General features: G+C 40.5%; 1 protein-coding gene across 2 annotated transcripts in view; it reads right to left on the bottom strand.

The window, feature by feature from the left end:
• TMEM156 (transmembrane protein 156) overlaps positions 1 to 25,367 on the bottom strand; it is a 60,432-nt gene that overhangs the window by 11,645 nt on the left and 23,420 nt on the right. For both annotated transcript variants that reach the window (XM_053577749.1, XM_053577750.1), the window contains exons 2-5: positions 24,751 to 25,020; positions 21,979 to 22,239; positions 17,804 to 17,923; positions 14,922 to 15,005 (exon numbers count right to left, since the gene is read on the bottom strand). In XM_053577749.1, coding sequence (XP_053433724.1) covers positions 14,922 to 15,005; positions 17,804 to 17,923; positions 21,979 to 22,239; positions 24,751 to 25,020 — 735 coding nt within the window. The remainder of the gene's footprint in view (positions 1 to 14,921; positions 15,006 to 17,803; positions 17,924 to 21,978; positions 22,240 to 24,750; positions 25,021 to 25,367) is intronic.

Genomic DNA, 25,367 nt, shown 5'->3' with positions numbered 1-25,367 from the left:
CAAACATTGAGGAAATTTGCCACAACAAGACCAGCTCTACAGGAAATACTTCAACCTGTTCTGCACACTGACCACCACAATGGATCAGCAGCAAAGTAAGAACTCAGAAATTAAAGGACAGAACCTAACCTCCACACTGATGCAAAAGATAAAACTAAGCAATGGACTCTCACAAAATAAGACGAATAGAATACTACCACACTTATCAATTATCTCAATAAATGTTAATGGCTTGAATTCCCCACTGAAGAGACATAGATTGGTTGACTGGATTAAAAAACACAAGCCATCCATTTGCTGTCTGCAAGAAACACACCTGGCTTCAAAAGACAAATTAAAGCTCCGAGTCAAGGGTTGGAAGACAATTTTTCAGGCAAATGGAATTCAGAAGAAAAGAGGAGTTGCAATCTTATTTTCAGGTACATGTGGATTTAAAGCAACTAAAGTCAAAAAAGACAAAGACGGTCACTTTATATTGGTCAAGGGAAAAATACAACAAGAAGACATTTCAATTCTAAATATTTATGCACCCAATTTAAATGCTCCCAGATTCTTGAAACAGACCTTACTCAGTCTGAGCAATATGATATCTGATAATACCATAATAACAGGGGACCTTAACACTCCTCTTACAGAGCTGGACAGATCCTCTAAACAGAAATTAAACAAGGATATAAGAGATTTAAATGAGACCCTAGAACAACTGTGCTTGATAGACGCATATAGAACACTCCATCCCAAAGATAAAGAGTATACATTCTTCTCATCACCCCATGGAACATTCTCCAAAATTGATCATATCCTGGGACACAAAACAAATATCAACAGAATCAAAAGAATTGAAATTTTACCTTGTATCTTCTCAGACCATAAGGCACTAAAGGTGGAACTCAACTCTAACAAAAATGCTCGACCCCACCCAAAGGCATGGAAATTAAACAATCTTCTGTTGAATAACAGATGGGTGAAGGAAGAAATAAAACAGGAAATCATTAACTTCCTTGAGCATAACAACAATGAAGACACAAGCTATCAAAACCTGTGGGATACTGCAAAAGCAGTTTTGAGAGGAAAATTCATCGCTTTAGATGCCTACATTTGAAAAACAGAAAGAGAGCACATCAACAATCTCACCCGAGATCTTATGGAATTGGAAAAAGAAGAACAATCTAAGCCTAAACTCAGTAGAAGAAAAGAAATATCCAAAATCAAATCAGAGATCAATGAAATTGAAAACAAAAGAATCATTCAGAAAATTAATGAAACAAGGAGTTGGTTTTTTGAAAAAATAAATAAAATAGATAAACCATTGGCCAGACTAACGAGGAATAGAAAAGTAAAATTTCTAGTAACCTCAATCAGAAATGATAAAGGGGGAAATAACAACTGATCCCACAGAGATACAAGAGATCATCTCTGAATACTACCAGAAACTCTATGCCCAGAAATTTGACAATGTGAAGGAAATGGATAAATATTTGGAATCACACCCTCTCCCTAGACTTAGCCAGGAAGAAATAGAGCTCCTGAACAGACCAATTTCGAGCACCAAGATCAAAGAAACAATAAAAAAATCTTCCAACCAAAAAATGCCCTGGTCCAGATGGCTTCACACCAGAATTCTGCCAAACTTTCAAGGAAGAGCTTATTCCTGTACTGCAGAAATTATTCCAAAAAATTGAGGAAGAAGGAATCTTCCCCAACACATTCTATGAAGCAAACATCACCCTGATACCAAAACCAGGAAAAGACCCAAACAAAAAGGAGAATTTCAGACCAACCTCACTCATGACTATAGATGCAAAAATCCTCAACAAAACCCTAGCCAATAGATTACAGCTTATCATCAAAAAAGTCATTCATCATGATCAAGTAGGCTTCATCCCAGGGATGCAAGGCTGGTTTAATATACGCAAGTCCATAAATGTTATCCACCATATTAACAGAGGCAAAAATAAAGATCACATGATCCTCTCAATAGATGCAGAAAAAGCATTTGATAAAATCCAGCATCCTTTTCTAATTAGAACACTGAAGAGTATAGGCATAGGTGGCACATTTCTAAAACTGATTGAAGCTATCTATGACAAACCCACAGCCAATATTTTACTGAATGGAGTAAAACTCAAAGCTTTTCCTCTTAGAACTGGAACCAGACAAGGTTGTCCTCTGTCACCTTTACTATTCAACGTAGTGCTGGAAGTTCTAGCCAATACAATTAGGCAAGACAAGGAAAAAAAGGGAATCCAAATGGGAGCAGAGGAGGTCAAACTCTCCCTCTTTGCTGACAACATGATCTTATACTTAGAGAACCCCAAAGACTCAACCACAAGACTCCTAGAAGTCATCAAAAAATACAGTAATGTTTCAGGATATAAAATCAATGTCCACAAGTCAGTAGCCTTTGTATACACCAATAACAGTCAAGATGAGAAGCTAATTAAGGACACAACTCCCTTCACCATAGTCTCAAAGAAAATGAAATACCTAGGAATATACCTAACAAAGGAGGTGAAGGACCTCTATAAAGAAAACTATGAAATCCTCAGAAAGGAAATAGCAGAGGATATTAACAAATGGAAGAACATACCATGCTCATGGATGGGAAGAATCAACCTTGTTAAAATGTCTATACTTCCCAAAGCAATCTACCTATTCAATGCCATTCCTATCAAAATACCAACATCATACTTTCAAGATGTGGAAAAAATGATTCTGCATTTTGTACGGAACCGGAAAAAACCCCATATAGCTAAGGCAGTTCTTAGTAACAAAAATAAAGCTGGGGGCATCAGCATACCAGATTTTAGTCTGTACTACAAAGCCATAGTGCTCAAGACAGCATGGTACTGGCACAAAAACAGAGACATGAGACATAGACACTTGGAATCGAATTGAAAACCAAGAAATGAAACTAACATCTTACAACCACCTAATCTTCGATAAACCAAACAAGAACATACCTTGGGGGAAAGACTCCCTATTCAATAAATGGTGTTGGGAGAACTGGATGTCTACATGTAAAGGACTGAAACTGGACCCACACCTTTCCCCACTCACAAAAATTGATTCAAGATGGATAAAGGACTTCAATTTAAGGCATGAAACAATAAAAATCCTCAAAGAAAGCATAGGAAAAACACTGGAAGATATTGGCCTGGGGAAAGACTTCATGAAGAAGACTGCCATGGCAACTGCAACAACAACAAAAATAAACAAATGGGACTTCATTAAACTGAAAAGCTTCTGTACAGCTAAGGAGACAATAACCAAAGCAAAGAGACAACCTACACAATGGGAAAGGATATTTGCATATTTTCAATCAGACAAAAGCTTGATAACTAGGATCTATAGAGAACTCAAATTAATCCACATGAAAAAAGCCAACAATCCCATATATCAATGGGCAAGAGACATGAATAGAACTTTCTCTAAAGATGACAGACGAATGGCTAACGAACACATGATAAAATGTTCATCATCTCTATATATTAGAGAAATGCAAATCAAAACAACCCTGAGATATCATCTAACCCCAGTGAGAATGGCCCACATCTCAAAATCTCAAAACTGCAGATGCTGGCGTGGATGTGGAGAGAAGGGAACACTTTTACACTGCTGGTGGGACTGCAAACTTGTACAACCTTTCTGGAAGGAAGTATGGAGAAACCTCAAAGCACTCAACCTAGACCTCCCATTTGATCCTGCAATCCCATTACTGGGCATCTACCCAGAAGGAAAAAAGTCCTTTTATCATAAGGACACTTGTACTAGACTGTTTACTGCAGCTCAATTTACAATCGCCAAAATGTGGAAACAGCCTAAATACCCACCAACCCAGGAATGGATTAACAAGCTGTGGTATATGTATACCATGGAATACTATTCAGCCATTAAAAAAAATGGAGACTTTACATCCTTCGTATTAACCTGGATGGAAGTGGAAGACATTATTCTTAGTAAAGCATCACAAGAATGGAGAAGCATGAATCCTATGTACTCAATTTTGATATGAGGACAATTAATGACAAGGTTATGGTGGGGGAAAGCAGAAAAAGGGACGGAGGGAGGCGGTGGGGCCTTGGTGTGTGTCACACTTTATGGGGGCAAGACATGATTGCAAGAGGGACTTTACCTGACAATTGCAATCAGTGTAACCTGGCTTATTGTACCCTCAATGAATCCCCAACAATAAAAAAAAAAAAAACTCTTCTGTGAACTGCTCCTCCTGTTGCTATTTCAAGAATCACTAACACATTTCTATTTCTTCTATGTCAGTTGATTTATCTAGATTTTCTATTTCTTTCAGTGTCAGGCTTTATAAATTTTCCCAGAAAATTATCCATTTTAACTAAAGAGTTTAAAAATTAAGACAGTAAGTTTAGGGGGCAGGAATTAGGTAGGCCATGCCCAGCCATTAATGAGGGCCCTTCACTGTATCTATGGAAATGCTAAAATCACCGCTGAAGTTAGAGTTTCATCTTACAGAGCATTTCAGCTTCTAAAGGGCAAATAACAAAACTTCCCTGACTGATTAGGACAAAGACGAGAAAATGAGACTGAGACCCAATCTCCCCTGGGCCCGGAGCTCCTCTCCCCTGTTCTCTTCCACCCAGATTCACTGCATTTGCGCCTTGGAGTATCCTTAACTTTTATTTTATTCTTATTAAGTGTCAACCACATCTATGGAGCTAGATGCATCAGCCTAGTCTCATGCTGGAAGGTTCTATCAGTCTGTGAGTTTTGTCTTGCTTAATCTCTGTTTCTCAAAGGATGGCAGAATTCTGAGATGGTCCTCAAGAATTTCAAATTTGGAGATCATTCTTTAGAAAGGTCAAAATTTCAGAAGAGCCCACTCATGAAACTAACTAATTATCAAAGGAAATTAATAGGGTTCTTTTGGTTGGAAAGCCAGTCCACTCATCATTAGCTTATTCGTTTGGGTTGCTGATGTTTTATAGCAGAGTAGAACTGCAATGTACTATAACAAGCTATTACCTGTCAAAATGATGGCTAGTCTGAAGTAATTCTCTAGTGGTGCTTTATCCTGAGTTCCTCCTAGTATCCAAAGCCATGTAACTTGTCTGGTAATAGCAAAACTTCTAAAAAAAAATTGATTAAAAGGCAAAAAGGTAGGCTATATGTCATTTTAATACCTTCTTCAGAATAGCTAAAACAGGCAGGATCTAGTTCTACGCTGGGAAATAGAGTTTCTTTCAAATAACATTAATTTACTCCTGGTGTGCACACTCTGTATAATCTCCTCCCCGTGAGTGTTAGCAGTACTGTGAACAGGAGGAGATTTCATCTCTGCGATTAGGTTTTATTAGAAGACAAAGATTAAGGGATTTTACAGGTGTCATTAATATACCAAATCAATGAAAAGGAAAACTATCTTTAGTGGGCCGGACTGAAAGAGGTGCAGGCCCTTAAAAGAGAGATGAGGCATCTCCCTGAGGCCAGAGAGAATCTTGCTGAGCCTGAAGAAGCAGACTGGCATGTTGTGACCTGCCTGCGGACGACCTCGTGCAGACTGGCAGAACCTGAGGGCAGCTCCAGCCTCCAGCCAGTAAGAAGCCAAGGCCCTCAGTACACACCCCTGAGGAAATGAATTCTACCAACAATCTGAGTGAGTGTGCAAGCAGGGCTTCCATATGAGAACGCAATCCAAGTGTCAGCTTTGGTTCCAGCCTTGTGGGGCCCCGAGTAGAGAATCCAGTTAACCCGGGCCCAAACTTCTGACCAATAGAAACTGTAATAAGTTTGTGGTAACTGGTTATACAATAACAGAAAGCTAACAGAGTGATCAACAGGCCCTTGGTGTGAAAATCACCAGAAGTAGTAAATAATTTAAAATGCAGGTTCTTGGGTCCTGTCCCAGAATTGTTCAGTCAGAATCTCCCTTCATAGTGGCCTGGGAGCCTGAATTTTATTTTATTTATTTATTTATTTATTTTTGAGACAGAGTCTTACTATGTCACCCTAAGTAGAGTGCCAGGGCATCATAGCTCATGGTAACCTCAAACTCTTGGGCTTAAGTGATTCTCTTGCCACAGCCTCCCAAGTAGCTGGGCCTACAGGCACCTGGTTATTTGTTGTTGTTGTTGTTGTTGTTGTTGTTGTTGTTGCCATTGTTATTTAGCAGGCCTGGGCCAGGTTCAAACCCACCAGCTGTGGTGCATGTGGCTGGCGCCCTAACCACTGAGCTATGGGTGCCAACCTGTAGTGTGAATTTTTTCTTTTTTTTTTTTTTTTTGTAGAGACAGAGTCTCACTGTACCGCCCTCGGGTAGAGTGCTGTGGTGTCACACGGCTCACAGCAACCTTCAGCTCTTGGGCTTACGCGATTCTCTTGCCTCAGCCTCCCGAGCAGCTACAGATGCCCGCCACAACGCCCGGCTATTTTTCTGTTGCAGTTTGGCCGGGGCTGGGTCCGAACCCGCCACCCTCAGCATATGGGGCCGGCACCCTACTCACTGAGCCACAGGCGCCGCCCTGTAGTGTGAATTTTTATAGACATCCAAATTAATTCTGATGCACAGTAAAGCTTCAGAATGAATATAATTGTTCAATCTTCGACAAAACATCTTATAACCCAGAATTTGAGATTTGGAGATCGTTCTTTTTAAAGGTTAAAATTTCAGAAGAGCCCACTTCATGAAACTAATTATCAAAGGAAATTAATAGGGTTCTTTTGGTTGGAAAGCCAGTCCACTCATCATTAGCTTATTCGTTTGGGTTGCTGATGTTTTATAGCAGAGTAGAACTGCAATGTACTATAACAAGCTATTACCTGTCAAAATGATGGCCAGTCTGAAGTAATTCTCTAGTGGTGCTTTATCCTGAGTTCCTCCTAGTATCCAAAGCCATGTAACTTGTCTGGTAATAGCAAAACTTCTAAAAAATTGATTAAAAGGCTAAAAGGTAGGATATATGTCATTTTAATACCTTCTTCAGAATAGCTAAAACAGGCAGGATCTAGTTCTACACTGGGAAATAGAGTTTCTTTCAAATAACATTAATTCACTAACACTGGTTAAGGCAGCAGGAGCAGCCAGAAATATTTTAAAACTTCACAGAAGTCTTTTCATGAATTTGTCAAATCTCTGAACCAAACGTATCTACAACTTTTTTCCCAGAAACCTCAGAAGAGCCTAAAAAATTAAAAAGAATCCCAGTCTGAATTTCATGAACAGAGGGAATTTCCAGCAATAGAAACTTTGATTAAAAATAAAACTCCACGCCTTGTGTTCTCAAGTAAAGCCCCATCACACTGTCTGCGACCATGTCCAAGTTGCCCTCTGATGCTGCTCATTTTTCTTATTCTTCTCTTTTATTTTAAGATTTCTATTGCTTTTCAGAGCTGTTTTATATCTGTGTCATCTAACCTCAATTCATCTTTCCAAAGTAACTTTTGATTCCCATGAATAATGGAAACTTTCAGGGTGTTTTTGTCACTTGGGTCCTGATGATTTTCATGTCAAAGACACCTTCCAACTCCACCATGAGGGGACATCTAAAACTTCTTCATCCTAGCCAGCCTCCCTGGGCTACTATGGCAATTGGACCCATCCATTTTTTATATTCTTATCTTTGAAACTACTGGTTCAGCTACATTTTACTTGGTTATTAAATTGGAAAGCTGAAAATAGCTAAAAAGCAAAATTAAACCAATAGGTTTAGGTGATGATACGAGGTGCATGTCTCTGTGCTATCCACTTCTCCAGCAGAGGACTTGTCCAACTTTGTTATCATTACTCATCTGTCTGCCTCCTTGAGCACAAAAATTGCATTTTATGCCCTGTACTATTCTCCAGAACCCACCTTTAAAGTATGACCCATAACAGATGCCCAATAAATACGTGCTCAGTGGTTGAAGAATGTCATTTAACTTACCTGTGCCTCACTGCTGGGGGGCCCAACACAGCCACACACAAACCCTTTTCCCTCCCCTTTCTCCTTCTCGCCTCCTGAGACAAAGACACAAAGGATCTGGCCACCCCCACCCCCGAGAAACTCCTGCCAAAGGACCCTAACTTTCCAAGCAAGCTGTAGAATTTGCCCACCCCATATGGCTCCATATAAACAGGGTCTCTAACTGCCCTTCAGGGCCTAGACACCACCTTTGTACTGCCCAGGCGGGCAGTCTCCCTTTCACTAAACCTGACCTGAACATCTCCACTGTGGGCTGATCTATGGGCACCATAGTTCACACCTTTCACTCCCTTTTCTCAATAACAGAGCACAGGTTTAGACACTACCAAGTGGCATCTCTGGAGTGACCTGGGGATTTGAGAGTAAGGAAGAGAAGAGAATCCTCTGAGAGTTAATCCATCAAATCAACCCATGAGCAGAGCACAAACACACAGCGTCATCTTCAAAACAATTATTCCCAATCCAAACCCAATTGAATCTTTAAAGTGCTATGTGAAATGAGCCAGTCAGCCTATCCCTAGAGTGGGAAAGGTGGTCTCAAACTATCTGGCAAAGGAATACATTTTAAAACCTACCAAACTCCCAACATGGTTCTGTCTGTCTAAGGAGACAGATTTGTTCACCAGCAAAAGCATTTTGGTCCATATTTCTCTGGATTGGATAGTTCTTTGTGAATTAAAACATTGGCCTTCAGCTTTTATGAACCTGTTGGTGAGGGCTGAATTGTACAGTGGACCCTTCTTGATGCGCTGCTGTTGTAAGAGGCTAAGTCCACAGACCTAAAGGAAGGCCCCGGGGCAGGTGAATTCATTCAGAGGAGACACCTGTGGGGACTTGTAGGCGGCCAAGGCCAGGCAGCCAATCCTGGCAGGGCCCCGGCCTTGCCCCATACGCTCTGTTCAAAGTTTTGGCAGTGACACCTGCACTCCTGAGACCATTTCCCTGTGGTTTTGGCAAAACAAGTGTGGCTGCCTTGAGGCTAAAGGGAAGAAAACAAAGATAAAATGAAGTGATGAAGGTAAATTTTGATAGACTTTGAAAAGTAGGAAGCATTACCAATTGCAAAGCAGAATATTTTTACCAGCAGCTTTTTAAACCCCCTTAGGGGCCTGCTCTGAATTTAGTAAGACCCCTGTGAGTGCTCAGCTGGGAGGGCTGTGGACAGGTAACTTGGAAATAACAAGCCTCAGTCCTCCCTTCCTCACCTCTGTATTTCAGATTCTCCATCATGGCTCTTCGTGAGGACAGTACCAATGTCTAAACTGTTGCCCACAACGTACTTGGTTTCCTCACAAGAGACTTCTCCAAAAATGGAGGGATTTGGGGTCATCTTCATAGATTACTTTGGTCAAGACTGCTGTAGAAATTTCCAGTCCATTTAGTGATTCTTATTCAGTTTTTTAACCTGATTTCAAAAACCCTTCCAGTCTTAATTACTTCTTCATATCACCATAGGAATTTAGAACTGCTGTATATCTTTTCGACCTTTTCATCACATAAAAACATTGGCACTTTTTTGCAAGTCCACGATAGCTAGTAGCCTTTCAGGGCTAACAGACCCAATTACAGCAGTTTAAAATAGATTTTATTATTCAAGGTGCCAACTCCCTACTATAACCAAAGCTCCAAACATTATTATTAACATTGATCATTTAATAACATTGTTATTAACAATGACCCTCAACTACTCATCTGCTCCAAATCTGGTCAATGTGAAAATCAAAGGAGGATGGAAAATAAATGACTGTGAAATTATCTAGAATCAACAACCAAAGAGAAAAAGAAAAAGAAATTTAAAACCTCCTTGAACTGACATCTGCCAATATTCTGAGCCACTGAGTCAGTTCTTGGTTAATTCACACTGCAGAACCCTTAATAGTCCTCCAAGGAATAAAACTGATGAAGTGTTTAACTGTTTTCTTTTTTATTATTTGGATTGGCGTTATCTAATTTATAATTTAGGAAGGGAAAGTATTTGAAAGGTCTTTGTAAAACAGTAGTAGCTATTCTTTCAACATAGTTAATGTAGAATTGTATTTACCTGGCAAAGATTTACTGAATACCTACTGTATGCCCATATACAGCAGGTGCCAAAAAAGTATACACATGTTAAGAAAAGAAAAAAACTGTATTGAAATTATAATGCTCAATAGATATTGGTAACAAAAGATAAATACAAGTCACATGAGAGCACTTCTTACAGAAATTAAGTGGGACTTGAGTATTACAATTTTAGTACAATTTTTTTCCTTTCTTGAAATGTGTATCCTTTTTTGGCTCCCCCCATAAATGCCATGGCCTGGGGATGCAGTGATGAGTGTCATCAGTGTCCTGGACTCATGGGAGAGAGAGCAATCAAAGTAACAACAAGGATAACTGCTACAAAGACAGATATGTGGTGTCATAAGGGTGTATAATAAGAGGAATTGATCTGTTCAAGAGGTCCAGGATGACTTCCCTGAGGAAGTGTTAGTTAAGCTGAGATCAGAAGGGCAGGGATGAGGCTTACTAGACAAAGTCAGGGTGGGAAGAGGGAGTTTGGTAGGGGCAGGGGGAAGGCAGGATGGTTCGGGCAGGGACAGTCTGTATGAAGTCAGAGGAGAGGCTTATGTGTTTTATCATCAAGTCTTCCAGACCCGGCATAACTGGTTGTCACATACAGATATTCAATGTAGGAAAAGAATAAATCACCCTATTCTGTCTAGACAGTCTTCACACTTGTGAATTTTTTCCTGCAAAGAGAATCATCCTCTTCATTTCGAACTCTTCTATAACCAAGCAGATGGCTGTAACCTTTTCTAATTTATGAACCCAAATCTGTACGTTAAGAATCATAAATAGGATAGTTAAGCAAGTAAAGATTAAATTTTCGCATTATCTACCTTCATTGCAGGACATCTGACACCTGTAATTTATCTTCACTTCTGCAGGAAATTGAAATGTGCCTAGTCTTTATTATGCCAGCCATATACACATGTTGCAAATTATAATTTCACATTGCCATTAGTTTTATTTGGGGGTAATATAAATTACCGGGTCATTTACTTCTTTTTGACATTTAGTAATTCTCTTTCACAATAAAATTCCATATCCCTTTGCTCCATGTTCCCTGAGAACCCACCCATATTAACTGCAAAAAGTACTTAAGCCAATGCTGATATGTTTCTTTGTGGATGACTCATGTCAACACACACGGCTCCTACAAAAATGTTTTGTCTCCATTTCCAGTGTTAAGCATAAGAATGAGGAGAGTTTTGGTTTGTGGCCTGAACCAGCAGATCCCCAGTTCACTCTTTTTTTTTTTTTTTTTTTCTCAAATCCTTAATGCTGTTCCCATGCTGGTTCTTTTTTTTTTTTTTTTTTAATTTTTTTATTAAATCATAACTGTATACAATGATATGATTATGGGGCATCATACACTCACTTCATAAACCATTTGACACATTTTTTTCACAGTGGTTCGCTCTTGCCAGTAAGTGTCGTACTAGAGAGCGCACCCACTGGGCAAAACTGCGTTTGAACCCTCATTCTGATAGGAAACTGGCTGTGAACCAATTGCTTAAACCCCTTAGCTTCAGTTTTCTCAGCAGGCAAAGAGTGATGTTCTTACAAAATTAAATGAAAGGTGTCTGAAAATATGGTGCCTATGGGAGGTGCTTAATGAGACATAGTGCCCTCTTCTAATGCAACAGAAAGTCCTTAATTGTGTTGGAAGCTCTCGAAAGCAGTGAGCGCCACTGTCTCACCAACATTTAGCATAATGGCTGGCGCATGGTCAGTGTTCAACAAGGGACAGTTGAATATTCAAAGGTAAAAGATTTCAAGTCTTTTTGATGAAGAATGGGGGGAGATAAAAAAAATGACCCCTTCGTGGACCTCAGGAATGAATGGAAGCTTTAATCCTAGAAAGTTAATTATGTCTTGATTGTTCAGCATGAGGACATGTCAGGAGTGACCTCAAGGATGCAGAGAGCTAGACGGGCAGAGAACTGTCCCTGCTTCCTGGAGCCCCGGAAGGAAGCGCCTGTGATGCCCACACAGTCATCCTCGTTGGGGCTTGCAATCCTTGGAGATGCAAAGCTGCTGGGCAAAGAGAAGCCCCAGCAGCTCAGAGGGATCATGCAGTGGTGGTGACACCAGCAGGGCCACTCCCACCAAACCATTTCTGTTACACAACTTGGGCTGTATTTTTGGCTTCCTGCCCCCTTTAGTGGCTGTTTATTTTCCAACCTCAGATCCCCTAACCTGCCTGTTGCTTCCATGGGCTACGTACTGGTTCTCCAACAAATTTCCTCTCTGTAGTCAGTCAAGTTGGTTTCTATCCTTCGTGCCCAGTGATTCAGCTTCCAGCCCCCTCCTCCTGTCCCTTCCTAACATGGTGTAGCCATTAAGCACTCTTTCTAGGGGTACATTCCAAAGTCACTTGCACAAAGTTCTCAGAATCCATTCTTCAAGATGGCCAGTGTTTTCTATTATTCTTGGACATCCTTAGCAATTCTACAGTGTGCTGGACATTCTTTAATGGAGTGGAATTATGTTCCCTCTAACTACTCTTTGTCTATTTCCCACCCCTACGATCCATCACTTAACCACCTGCACTTTTTACTCATTTCCCTTTGGGGCTTGTGAGATTTAATAAGCTTTTATTGTGCATGAACTATGAGCCAGATTTTATGCTATGACAAGGATACAAAGATACATAAGACAGAGTTGGCATCGGTGTGAAGACCATGGTTGAATGAATAAGAGGTAAAATAGATTAATGCCCAGACAGACAACATAAGCTCTCACATTTCTCAAAACAAGAAGGAAACTGTTAGAAACCTATATGAGCCTGGGATTTGATTCTGCGTGGCATCTCTTTCTATGGCAGTGAAACGCATTTATTCTACCAGCGTTCCTGGTGCTGAGCACCGTGTGATGTCAGCATCTTGGTAATCTCTCCTTATTTTTCTCTGCAGGATGAACAGATCTCTTTAGGAGGGCGCAAGCCCATCTATGTCTCTCTGTGTATGTGTGTAGCAACACTTACTTTGTAACACATGAACAACTGGAAAGACACTCTGGAAAGTCTGGTTAGAGCAGACAACTAGCTGCTCTGCTGAATGTGACATGCAGTCACTGCCACGTTGAACTACATTTTTTTTTTTAAACCCATGTTACTGCCTCTCCAGAGGGAGCCTGCTGGCACATTTTTCCTTACGTTCTCACTGCTGCCCATAATCCATCACTACAAAGGGAGGCCTTAAAAACAGCACTCCAGGGAGACATGATTTCCTTTCCATTTCTCTCTCAGAGCAACTTACAATAGGGAGGGGAAAGATTGCATTTTAGGTGGAAGGAATATAAGTAAGAATCTGCTTCTGTCTCCCCTTTACTATGCTAAGCCTCAAAAGGATTCTTGGTTTTTTAAAAAAAGGCCATCACCCCTTGGCCTGCACTAAACATTAATATTATATACCTGGTAATAAAGCCAGAAGATTTTTACTAAGAGCTATTAAAGGGAAAGGATGGCTGAGACAGGTTTCTTTGGTGAACGAAAATTACAGGCTCATAAATACAACTCATGAGGTTAGTCTTGTGGTTAGCCAGCACTTAAAATTTGTGATTCCCTCGATTATACAGGTTGACAGGGGAACCGTGGACTTTTTTCTCAGACAAGACTGCAGAGTTCAAAATTATGACCTGAAGACAGAAATAACCAGGATTCCTAAGGCAACTATAAAATACAGCAGTACTGTGTTGAAATATTCCTGCTGTCTGAACATTTGTACCGAATATGGGGAAAATGCCATTTCCTCCCTTTAAAAATTAATTTTACCATTTAAAACAACTTTGTGGCTTTTATTTTAGTAATCAAACAAAATTTGCATTGGCCACACAAAATCCCATAAACTTACCACCCCCCCACCCCACCCCCATTTAACTGGTGTCCAGTGATTATTTAACTAATTCTTATTATCAGCCATAGCATAATAATTTCACTGATAACACTGAGTAGAAAGTCTAAATTGAAAAAAAGCTCACTGACCTCTTTGGGGGCACCCTGTCTAATTTTTCTTCAAGCAAAGGGTCTGAGCACCTGCCAATTTATATAGCTAACAAGAGCTCCAGGTAAATAGTCTCCCATGAAATACCGTGCAAATCTCTATGTGGCCACTGGTGCAGCTGGGGAGTGGGGAGGACTGGGGCTTTGTTCAATGTCCTTTCATTTTTGAAAACTGTTTACACACTAGACTTGAAGCTTCCTTTCTTTCCTAACTTCTCCCAAAGTACAAAAGCGCACTGGCTGTTTACAAGGAGCTTCAGTAAAATCGCTCATAATTCTGTGGTTTCCAGAGTCAAGGACGTTATTTCTCTTTGATGAAGAAGAGGCTTTGTCCATGTCACATTCTCCCTCTCTTTTTTCTGGAAATGTGACTTGACAGTTGGAACTCAGAAAGAGGCTTCACAATTAGAAGAAAGAGATTGAACCACAGCATCGGTGCTCACAGCCCACTTCGCTGCTCTAATTAGAAGTCCCTTATTCCATTGCTATTTCTCAGGAGAGGACAGGGGGCTTTTTAATTGGGGCTATTAGAAGTTCTCTTTATACAATAACACCCTCTGCTAAGTGAAGGCTCCCTCGAAAGCCATACCCACTGTGCAATTACTTCTTGCAATTCCAAGGAATAATGGTATCTTGTCTCATTTAAAAATAAATCCGAGGCTTATTCCTTACTGCTCTCTCCTCTCTGCCTACTCACATGAATTTCTTCTTGCCAATTAAGCAGACTTTCCCTTATTCGAGGAGGTAGTGTTGATCGTGACTGCCCCCTGATAATAAATCGTATTAAACTGGATCTCATTTGCCCACAGTTTCTTCATTCCAGATGCAAGGCTAATTTAAATGAGTTCTGACCTCAGATCTGCAGTTTACTCTGTGGGGAAATAGTGCAGCTTTGGAATTTCCTGAGTGCCCTCCTGTCTGCAAGCCACGGAACTCACCTGGAATAACCCACACTTTCAATGCTCTCAGCTTCTCAGAATCACCTCCTCTCAAGAGCACAGACGTAGTTTTATATTTATGACCTATTCCCAGAAAAGAAATTAAATATTTAGATGACAAACAAGCACATTTTTAACATATATTCCCCAGGTTAGTTCAAAGGATCACCAAGAAGAATGGGCCATTCACAGTTGGACCTAGAGGAACAAAGACATTAAGAGCTTTTCCTTATTGTTTTCCATGAACAAATGTAATTTCTTTGTAACACCAGTGGCTTCTCCACAATCAGAAATTGCCATCGTGACTTCTCCTCTAATGGAAAGCATTAAATCTAACTCTAGAAAATTACATGGTTTATATTACACACATATATATGATATACAGAACATTTAACGTATGTTTAATGGTCAGTAATGTATAAGTCCTAAGTGATGTGATAATTGTCATGACATTTTATGCCCGAATTTGCAAGGCAAGCCTTTGAAAGCCACATAGTCTGTCTTTGGTAGATGTTCATAAGAATTTAACGTGGCCTCTGACTACTGGGCTCTTCCTGGAGAGCTTTTCTAGCTCACTTCTATCCCTTTTATAACATGTATTCACAGAGAAAAATTGGTCAAGAAACTCAGAATGATGCACTATTTCCAAATAATACATATTTATTTTAAAATAATATAATTTTCAGGCTGGGCGAGGTGACCCACGTCTATAATCCCAGCACTCTGGGAGGCTGAGGGTGGCGGGTCACCTGAGCTCAGGAGTTTGAGTTTGGGACCAGCCTGAGCTACAGCAAGACCCCATCTCTAAAACTAGCTGGGCATTGTGGTGGGCACCTGTACTCCCAGCTACTCGGGAGACTGAGGCAAGAGAATCACTTCAGCCCAGGAGTCTGAGGTTGCTGTGAGCTGTGTGATGCCACAGCACTCTACTGGGGTCCACAAAGTGAGACTGTGTTTCAAAATAATAATATTAAGAAGAAGAATATAATTTTCAAAACTGTTAAGACTATGGGTCTTAGTTCTGACATTTTACTAGCTGTATCACATTGGACAAAATAATCTCTTCGAATTTCAGTTTTTATCTATAAAATAAAAATAGTAGCATATACTCTGTTTATGTACTTTAAGATTTAGTAAAAATAGGCCGGGTGGGGTGGCTCACACCTATAATCCTAGCACTCTGGGAGGCCAAGGTGGGTGGATTGCTCGAGTTCAAGTATTCGAGACCAGCCTGAGCCAGAGTGAGACCCTGTCTCTACTAAAAAATAGGAAAAAAAAACTAGCCAGATGTTGTGGCAAGCTCCTGTATCCCACTCGGGAGACTGAGACAGGAGGATTGCTTGAGCCTAAGAGTTTGAGGTTGCTGTGAGCTATGATGACACCACAGCACTCTACCCAGGGTGAAAAAGTGAGACTCTGTCTCAAAAAAAAAAAGAAAAAAAGAATTAGTGAAAATAGTTATTACAAAAGTAACTATTATTTTTGGTTATGTTATTAATCATTGCATTAAGGGCTTTCTTACTGAAGTATCAATGACAAGATTGATATGAAACTGCCTGCAAAATTACCTGCAACAGATACGTAGTCAAAAACATTAATGGCAACTTTACTCACACGGGAGGCAACCACTTACGCTCATTATGTCTACTGAAATAACAAACAGCCCGGTCCAATAAAGACCATGGAGACGTGGGAAACAATACAACCACCACCACGCTACTGTCCCTTATTGAAAACTAATTGTGCACTAGACACTGTTAAAATTCTTAAGTAATCTCTTTATCCCAATCCTTCCCTCAACCCTATGTGGTAGTGGTTGATTATCCTTGTTTTAGAGAAAAGGAAAGGGATGCTCGATATGGTAATATGCTCAGTGTCACCGAGCAGGTAGACATGATGACTCTCTAAAGCCTATTCTCACAGGAATACATTTTGTCCTGTCTGTAAGAGACCAGCTACTCGTTAACTGTCCCTCAGGCCTGCTACTCAGCTGGTACAAGCACAGGGACACTGCAGTAGTACCATGCCTGTAGTTTATGATCAGTGTCCATCCCGCTAGGTGGGTACCTGTGTCTTACTAGTTAATAGATATTTTTAACCTTCCTCCTACTGTCTGATTTTCCAGTTATCCCCTTTAGTTCTGTCCTGCCAATAATCTATCAACCTCCTCACACTTACTAAGGACTGACTCCAGCTCACACTCAACACCTAGAGCTGCTGTGTTCAAGAGCTCCAACTCTGAAATCCTCACCACTTCCTGTCCTCCCTCTCTGCCCTCACTTCTGCTAAGCCACTGTTCAACCTCCAGCCACCAACTTCTTCCCATCACCCAGGCTTTCTTCCCTTCCTAGTCACTTGTCTGAGTAGAAGACAGACATAGGAAGCTCCCCAAATTCCAGCACTGTGTTTGGCATATGCTTTTATTTCTTGAATTACCTAGATCACCACACACACACAGTTGGCTAAATTGGGCCGGGTACAGTGGCTCACACCTATAATCCTAGATCTTTGGGACGCCAAGGCGGGTGGATCACTTAAGCTTAGGAGTTCGAGACCAACCTGAGCAAGAGTGTGACCTTCTCTCTAATAAAAATAGAAAAAACTAGCCAGGTGTGCTGGCGAGTGCCTGTAGTCCGAGCTACTCAGGAAGCTGAGACAAGAGGATTGCTTGAGCCCAAGAGTTCGGAGGTTGCTGTGAGCTGTGATGTCACAGCACTCAACCCAGAGGGACAGAGAGAAATTGTCTCTAAATAAACACATACGTACACACATGCATACATAGTAAATTGAACTAAAAAGGAAATTAAATCCACAGATAAGATTAGGAGATTCTTAACATTAAATGGTTTATCCTATGTGACGGATTTATTTCTAATACTTACTCTGACACTTCTGCCTTCTCCTGTGACCTTCAAGTATTTTGTAGAAAATGAGGATGATCAAAAATATTAAAACTAAGAAAACTAAAACATACCAAGTGATCTTCATGGAAGGAATGACATCTGCAAAGAAAAAAAATACAGTAAAATGATGCAACTGATGAGAGGCACATTCTACTCTGCACAGAAAAGCTGACCATGTAACCATCCCTGTTAAGGGGTCACTTGCTCTCCTCAATTCTTTTTTCATGTATTAAATGGGGAAATTTGACCAGGTTTCTTCCAAGGATCTATTTAGTTCCAAAATTCTTAGATTAATTCCACTTACATGTTATACTGATAGTAGTTTCTTTCTTTTTTTTCTTTTTTGAGACTGAGTCTCATTTAGTCACCCTCGGTAGAGTGCTGTGGCATCACAGCTCACAGCAACCTCAAACTCCTGGGCTTAAGCAATTCTCTTGCCTCAGTCTCCAGAGTAGCTGGGACTACTGTTGTGGTGCCCACCACAACACCCGGCTATTTTTAGAGACAAGGTCCCGCTTTGGTTCCAGCTGGTCTTGAACCCATGAGCTCAAGCAATCCACCTGCCTCGGCCTCCCAGAGGGCTAGGACACAGGCATGAGCCACCGTGCCCGGCTGATATACTGATAGTAGTTTCACTGTCATTGCTGTCACTAGGATAAGACCACAGCATAACAGAGTCCCATAGTCAGAACCATTTGTAATTAACCATTTTGGCCATAGACCAAGCAACCCAAAAATATGTCCTCCAATCAACAAAGATGTACTGAGCACAAGGAGGAGAGGGGGAAAAAGAAAGGCAGGCAAAGATAAAGGACTGGGCTGAGGTATATAAGTGAGGGGCAGATCAGTAACCAGACCCTCCTTCCACAGGGCAACGGCAGTACCCTGGCTTGGGTGACAATAATCACACAGCGTGTGCATTAATTAAACACAGTTGCCCTGCCTTAATTTATTAAGAATATGAGGATAAACTTGTTAATTCAGATAATAGTGAGGCAATATAGGAGGGAGGGTCACTGTCCAGCAATAGCTTAGCACGGTCTCCCGCAGACCCATGAAAACACCCTGGCCAGCAACCCCAGGGAGCAGTTATTCAAACAAGAGTGACCTCATCATGTCCAACACAATCGTCTACTGACTTTCTAACCACCCTGTGTGCCCTCTTCCTTGCATACAAAACAGAGCTAGTGCTTCTTCAACTTAGCAGGATATGAACTTGTTTCTACCCTGGGGTGACTGCCTTTGTGGTGCTCATGATCTGGGTATTTCCTTCGCAGAAACCCAGAATGGGTTTATTCAGAGAAGAGGCTCAACGGAGAAAGGGCAAGGGTTGTCTGGGATGGCAGCACTCAGCCTCCTCAAAATCATTCCCTGCTATTCACCTGTCAAACTTGCATTCTTTACTCAGCAATATAAAAGCACGCAGTCAACTGGGCTCAGAGGCTCATGCCTGTAATCCCAGTGCTTTTGGAGGCTGAGAATCTCTTGAGGCCAGGAGTTCAAGACCAGCCTGGGCAGCATGGCAAGACCTCATCTCTACAAAAATAAAAATTAAAGAAATCAGCTGGGCACGGGGATACATGCCTATAGTCCTAGCTGCTCAGGAGGCTGAGGAGAATTGCTTGAGCCCAGGAGTTCAAGGCTGCAGTGAGCTATGATTACAAGGCAAGCAGAGTAAGAACCTGTCTTTAAAAAAAAAATTCAGTTAAATGTCAGAGAACATTGGTTGCTTTTATTAAAAGCCAAGATGGGCCCAGTGACCAAGATGTCACTGAGCACTGATAAAACTATGGAAAAAGAACCATGCATTCGCCAAATGTATATTACAATGGCACAAAACACATGATTGGGACCAATCAGCCAGGGCCACCACCATAGCATGAATGCAGAAGAGTTGTCTCCCAGTGTCTCAGGTTGCCCACTCACCTCTGTAGCCTTCTGGAAAAAACCTAAAATGACTGTTTCAATGATTGTTTCAGAATGAATTTACCCAGAATGGACTAAATTTAGTTTCACCTCCTAATGAAGCGGGTTTGTAAAGAAGATCAAATTAGTCTTTACACAGCAGAGTAAACTATGAATAAACCTGTTACCTACACATGGCAAACTGGATTTATACCTTTTCCAGAATCCAAGAGTATGTATGTGTGCATGGCTACTATCTTTCTGAGTTGTAGATGCACAAAAGCTGTTAACAATCATTTCACTCTGAATCTAGAATTTGTGGATTTTTTTCATTAACACCCCCCCCTCCAAAAAAAACTCTTAAATTATGCATGTGCTTATTTTCTCTTTATGATTTAGGAAAATGTGAAAAGCAATTAAATGGATACACAAATGTATGCTGAAAAAATGTTTTTTACATCTATAACCCAAACCTCTGTAATCTTTCAGATTTCACTGGAGTCACTGTCTCTATGCAATCTTTCCAGAATCAGCCTTCCAGTCTCACTTCTGTTCAGATTTTTTCGTGTCCTTTTCCATTCCCCCCAAAATACACCCCCCTTGAAACAACCTTCAGTTGCAGACTATAGGGCCCTGGGCAAACTAATTCACAGGAGAAATTTCTTTGCAGTCCTGTTTTACTTTAAAAATGCATACATGTAAAATATTTCTGTTTGCTTTAAAATAAATGCATCCTTTTTTTTTTTTTCTTTTTTTGAGACTCTGTCTCTGTTGCCCCAGGATAGAGTGCTGTGGCATTAGCCTAGCTCATGGCAACCTTGAACTCCTGGCTCAAGAGATCCTCCTGCCTCAACCTCCCAAGTAGCTGGGACTACAGGCACCCAACCACAACATTTGGCTAGTTTTTAGTATTTTAATAGAGATAGGGTCTCACTCTTGGTCTCGAACTCCTAAGCTCAAGCAATCCACCCACCTCAGCCTCCCAAAGTGCTAGGATTATAGGCATGAGTCACCACACCCAGCTAAATGTAATACTTTTAAAAGAATTGCCTTTAAAATAATGAACACGTTAGATACGGCATTCTCAAGCAATCTGAAAGCTTTCCACATGTCTGGACTATCAAAAAGGATGGCCTGTTACTCTAGCACAGCTCCTGTGGCTCTGGGATGCCCCTACTCATGCATATGAGGCATCTCCCTCTTCTAGATTGTTTGACGCTCATCTAACTAATGAAGAGCACACTGCCTGGCATACAGCAGGCACTCATTAAATGAATATATCATATTTTCAAGAGTAGTTTTTATGAGTGAAGTGGGAGTACACTGCTTAGTATAAAGGATAAATTGCAATGATTCAGAATAGGGTAAACTAGGAAGTTAATCACCCTTCAACAGAATCCTGATACATCTAAGAATTCTCTTTCAGTCTCCCACTTGTCCCACAGAGTCACTCAGTGACTCCAGGTGCCTTACCTGTACCTCACCCCATCTTGCCAGCATTAAATCAAAAATCCCGTTTCATCTAGACCTGGTTCTCACTCTAAGAGAGGATATGTTAAATCAACATAAAAGAAAAATTACATAGCATATATCATGCGCATGGATATTTACACTGCAAAGGAAATGTCACGCTTTAGTTCCGAGTGTGGTGGTATTACTTCCAGCATGGCTGATATTCATGTCTGGAAGTCATTGTGGGACAGAGAATCTTTCTAGTCCCCTCGAATCCTGACCCATAAAGACTTCCTTTGCCTCAGGTGACAGTCCCATAAAAATCACATTTTAAAAGAAAAATAAACAAAGAAAAAGACCAGCATGCTAGCCAAGCACGGTGGCTCACACCTGTAATCCTAGCACTTCGGGAGGCTGAGGGGTATAGATTGTTTGAGCTCAGAAGTTCAAGACGAGCCTGAGCAAGAGCAAGACCCCTGTCTCTCCTAAAAATAGAAAAAACTATCCAGGCGTTGTGTGGCGCCTGTGGTCTCAGCTATTCTGGAGGCTGAGGCAGGAGGATTGCTTGAGCCCAAGAGTTTGAGGTTGCTGTGAGCTAGGACTCCTCGACACTCAACCCAGGGCAACAGAGCGAACTCTGTCTCAAAAAAAAAAAAAAGACCAGCATTCTTTCAAATCATATTTTTTCACCAATAAAATTTTTCAACTTATGAGTTTCAGTTAATGTGGTAGCCCTTACTTAATTTTCTGTCTATATCTGATTATTCCTTTTCCTTCTAATTTCCTTTAAAACTTACTTTTTACATCCATTTCCAGGTGCAAAGAAACATGTACACAATTATTCAGGTATTCCATAATTCTACAAGTATGGTTTGCAGATTTTTCCTTGGCTGCCTCTTCTTCCATGACTGATGATTGTCTAGTGTGGGACTTTAGATGACAGGTAGCCTTATATTCCTCCAAGTGGTCAGCTAGAGGGGCCACAGTGAAGTTAAAATGTTGACAAGGTGCATGAAAACCATTTGTTTTCACTTCCACTGATCCTGTCATGATAAAAACTAGAAAGAAATTAAGGAAATGTTACTTGCAAAATATTCACACATTATGAGAAAATACATACAATTCAAAACTAAGTATCCTCTTTTCTATAAAAGAAAATGAAAACAAAAAGTTACCTGCACTAAACATAATTTTTTTTTTATTAAGTCAAATACACAAAGATCATGAATACATTTATACATATGTGGGGTACAATGTGTTGATTTTTTTTTTTTTTTTTTGTAGAGATGGAGTCTCACTTTATGGCCCCCTCGGTAGAGTGCCGTGGCCTCACACAGCTCACAGCAAACTCCAACTCCTGGGCTTAAGCGATTCTCTTGCCTCAGCCTCCCGAGCAGCTGGGACTACAGGCGCCCGCCACAACACCCGGCTATTTTTTGGTTGCAGTTTGGCCGGGGCAGGGTTTGAACCCGCCACCCTTGGTATATGGGGCCGGTGCCTTACCGACTGAGCCACAGGCGCCGCCCAATGTGTTGATTTTTTTAATACAATCTGAGCTAAACATAATTATTAAAGCGATTAACTTTTTTAACATCATGAAAAACAGGTGGTGGTAGGGCTGAAAAAAGATTGGAGCATTTCAGAGAAAATACAGACATTTCCCTGATGGCTTGTGGGACAGACAGACTTGCATTTTTCCATAATGATCACAACAATATTTCCCATCCCACAGTGCACTATGAATAGTTTTCTAGGTCTTCTGTATCAAAGTATCATAAACTCGTTTAATGGGCAGAAATTTGTCTCTCAGTTCTAGAGGCTAGAAGCGTGAGATCACAGTATCAACAAGTCGCCGAGTTGTAAGGCCTCTGAGGGAGCATCTGTTCCATGCTTCTCTCCTACATAATGGGGGTTTGCTGGCAATGTTTGGCGTTCATTGGCGTGTAGAAGCTTCACCCTGACCTCTGCCTTTATCTTCACCAGCATTCTCCCTATGTGCATGTCTGTATCCAAATTTCCCCTTTTTATAAGGATCATAGTCATATTGGATTAGAGCCCACTATAATGACCTCATCTTAACTAATTACTTCTGCAATAACCCTATTTCCAAATAATTTCCCATCCTGAGGTATGGAGGGGTGAGGGCGCTAACGTATGAATTTTGGAGGAGCACAATTCAATCCATAACACACATTATTCTAAAACTTTGCCATCCTCTCATTAATAGGCGGAGTCTAATTCCTTTCCTACTGAATTTGGGAGGGTGTATGACCTGCTTATAACCAATAAAATGCAGAGAAAGAGACACTGCATGACTAAGCCAAAAAGGAGAAGCAATTTCCACCTTGGTCTTCAGAACACTAAAATTGGAGCCTTGAACCACTCTGGGAAAGTCTGGCAACTGAAGGCCACCATGCTGTGAAGTAACCCAAGTAGAAAGATGACATAAAGGAAATAATCAACTGAATGACAAGGCCAGATATACACATGTATCTGATAAAGGTTAATATGCACAATGCAATAGCAAAAACAAAGAAACAAACAAAACCCACCCCCAATAACTTGATTACCAAATGGGCAAAGGACTTGAGTAGATATTTTTCTAGAGAAGACATACAAATGGCCAATAGTTTGTAAAAAGGTGCCCAGCCTTACTAATCATCAGGAAAAAGAACATCAAAGCTACAATCAGAAACACCGCACACCTGTCAGGGTGGCCCTTATTAAAAAAAGATAAATGTTGACATGGATGTGGAGAAATTGATGCCCTTGCACACTGCTGGTGGGAATGTAAAATGGTCCATTTACTAAGAAAAATGGTATGGAAGTTCCTCAAACATTTTAAAATAGAATTACCCTATGATCTAGTAATCCCACTTCTTGGTATCAAAAGAATTGAAATTAGCACCTTCAAGAGGTATCTGCACTCCCACGTTCATCGCGGCACTATTCACAATAGGCAAGAAGATAAAGCAACAACCTGAATGTCCACTGATAGGGGAGTAGGTTAAGAAAATGTGATACACACACACACACAGAGGAATATTATTCAGCCTTTTTTTAGGAGGAAAGTTTACCATGTGCAAAATGAATGAAACTGGAGGACATTTTGCTAAGTAAAATAAGCCGGTTACAGAAGGAAAAAAGCTGCTTGATTTCACATATCTACGGCATGCAAAGTAGTCAGATAATTAAAAACAGAGTAGAATGGTGGTTGCCAGGAGCTTGGTGGAGGAGAAAATGGAGAATTGCTGCTGAATGACTATAAAATTTCTGTTCTGCAAAAACAGTAAGTTCTAGAGATCTGCTGTACAACACTGTGCTTGTAGTTAACCATCTAATGCATGTGAGTGATAGTGGCCTTTTCACATATTTTAAGAACACTTTGTCTTCAGTAAAACTAAACCAAAAACGAGCACTATTCCAAAGCCCAACAGTCACTCAACAGTCACACCACCAAGTGTTCCAATGCCATGAATTTTACAATGGAATATATTATTAACCTGTTTGGAACAGAATAAGTTAATTTATACTTGATGCCTTTTATTCTCACTTTCACTTTGTGTTACCTTTTGATGTTTGTTCCTGAAAAATAAAATCGGTATTTCCTTTGGACTCACAAACCAAACACGAAGAGCACGTTTTAAATCCACTTGCGATGTCTTGGCAAATTCTGGTGAAGTTTTGACAATTAGAGTGATTTAGAAAGATTCCCATGATAATCGGAGTTTCCCTAACTGGTTGCAGAAGAGTTACAAAAGAAAAATTTAGGTCCGAGAGTGTATAAGTGAAATTAGGTTGTAAACACACTTCCAGACATGATAGCTCCAACACTCTTTCTGTAAAGAAAAAAAATACTTTTTTACTGTAAAATTTTGAGTTTGGGGCATTCAGATAAGTACGTGACACCCTCCCAAATTTTCTTAGGATTCAGTATAATTCAACTTATCAGTTTCAAGGCTTTTTTTTCTAACATGAATTAACAATATTCCATCTACATATTTCTTTTTTAAACTTGTCAACGTTTCCTACTGATTTTCAGAGAACAGATTTCCTTGTAGGGACCTGCTTGGAAACACTACTATTTTAACCATTCTTTATCTGGGGAATTTTTGATGGGTAAACCTTAAGTTCTTTTGAATCTATCTGTTCCAAAATAGAGACTCAAGTCAATTGCGTGAAGCTA

Source organism: Nycticebus coucang, chromosome 23 (genome assembly GCF_027406575.1).
Source record: "Nycticebus coucang isolate mNycCou1 chromosome 23, mNycCou1.pri, whole genome shotgun sequence".
Classification (NCBI taxonomy): Eukaryota; Metazoa; Chordata; class Mammalia; order Primates; family Lorisidae; genus Nycticebus; species Nycticebus coucang.
The sequence above is the reverse complement of the archived record's forward strand: the minus strand, read 5'-3'. Positions and strand labels throughout refer to the sequence as shown.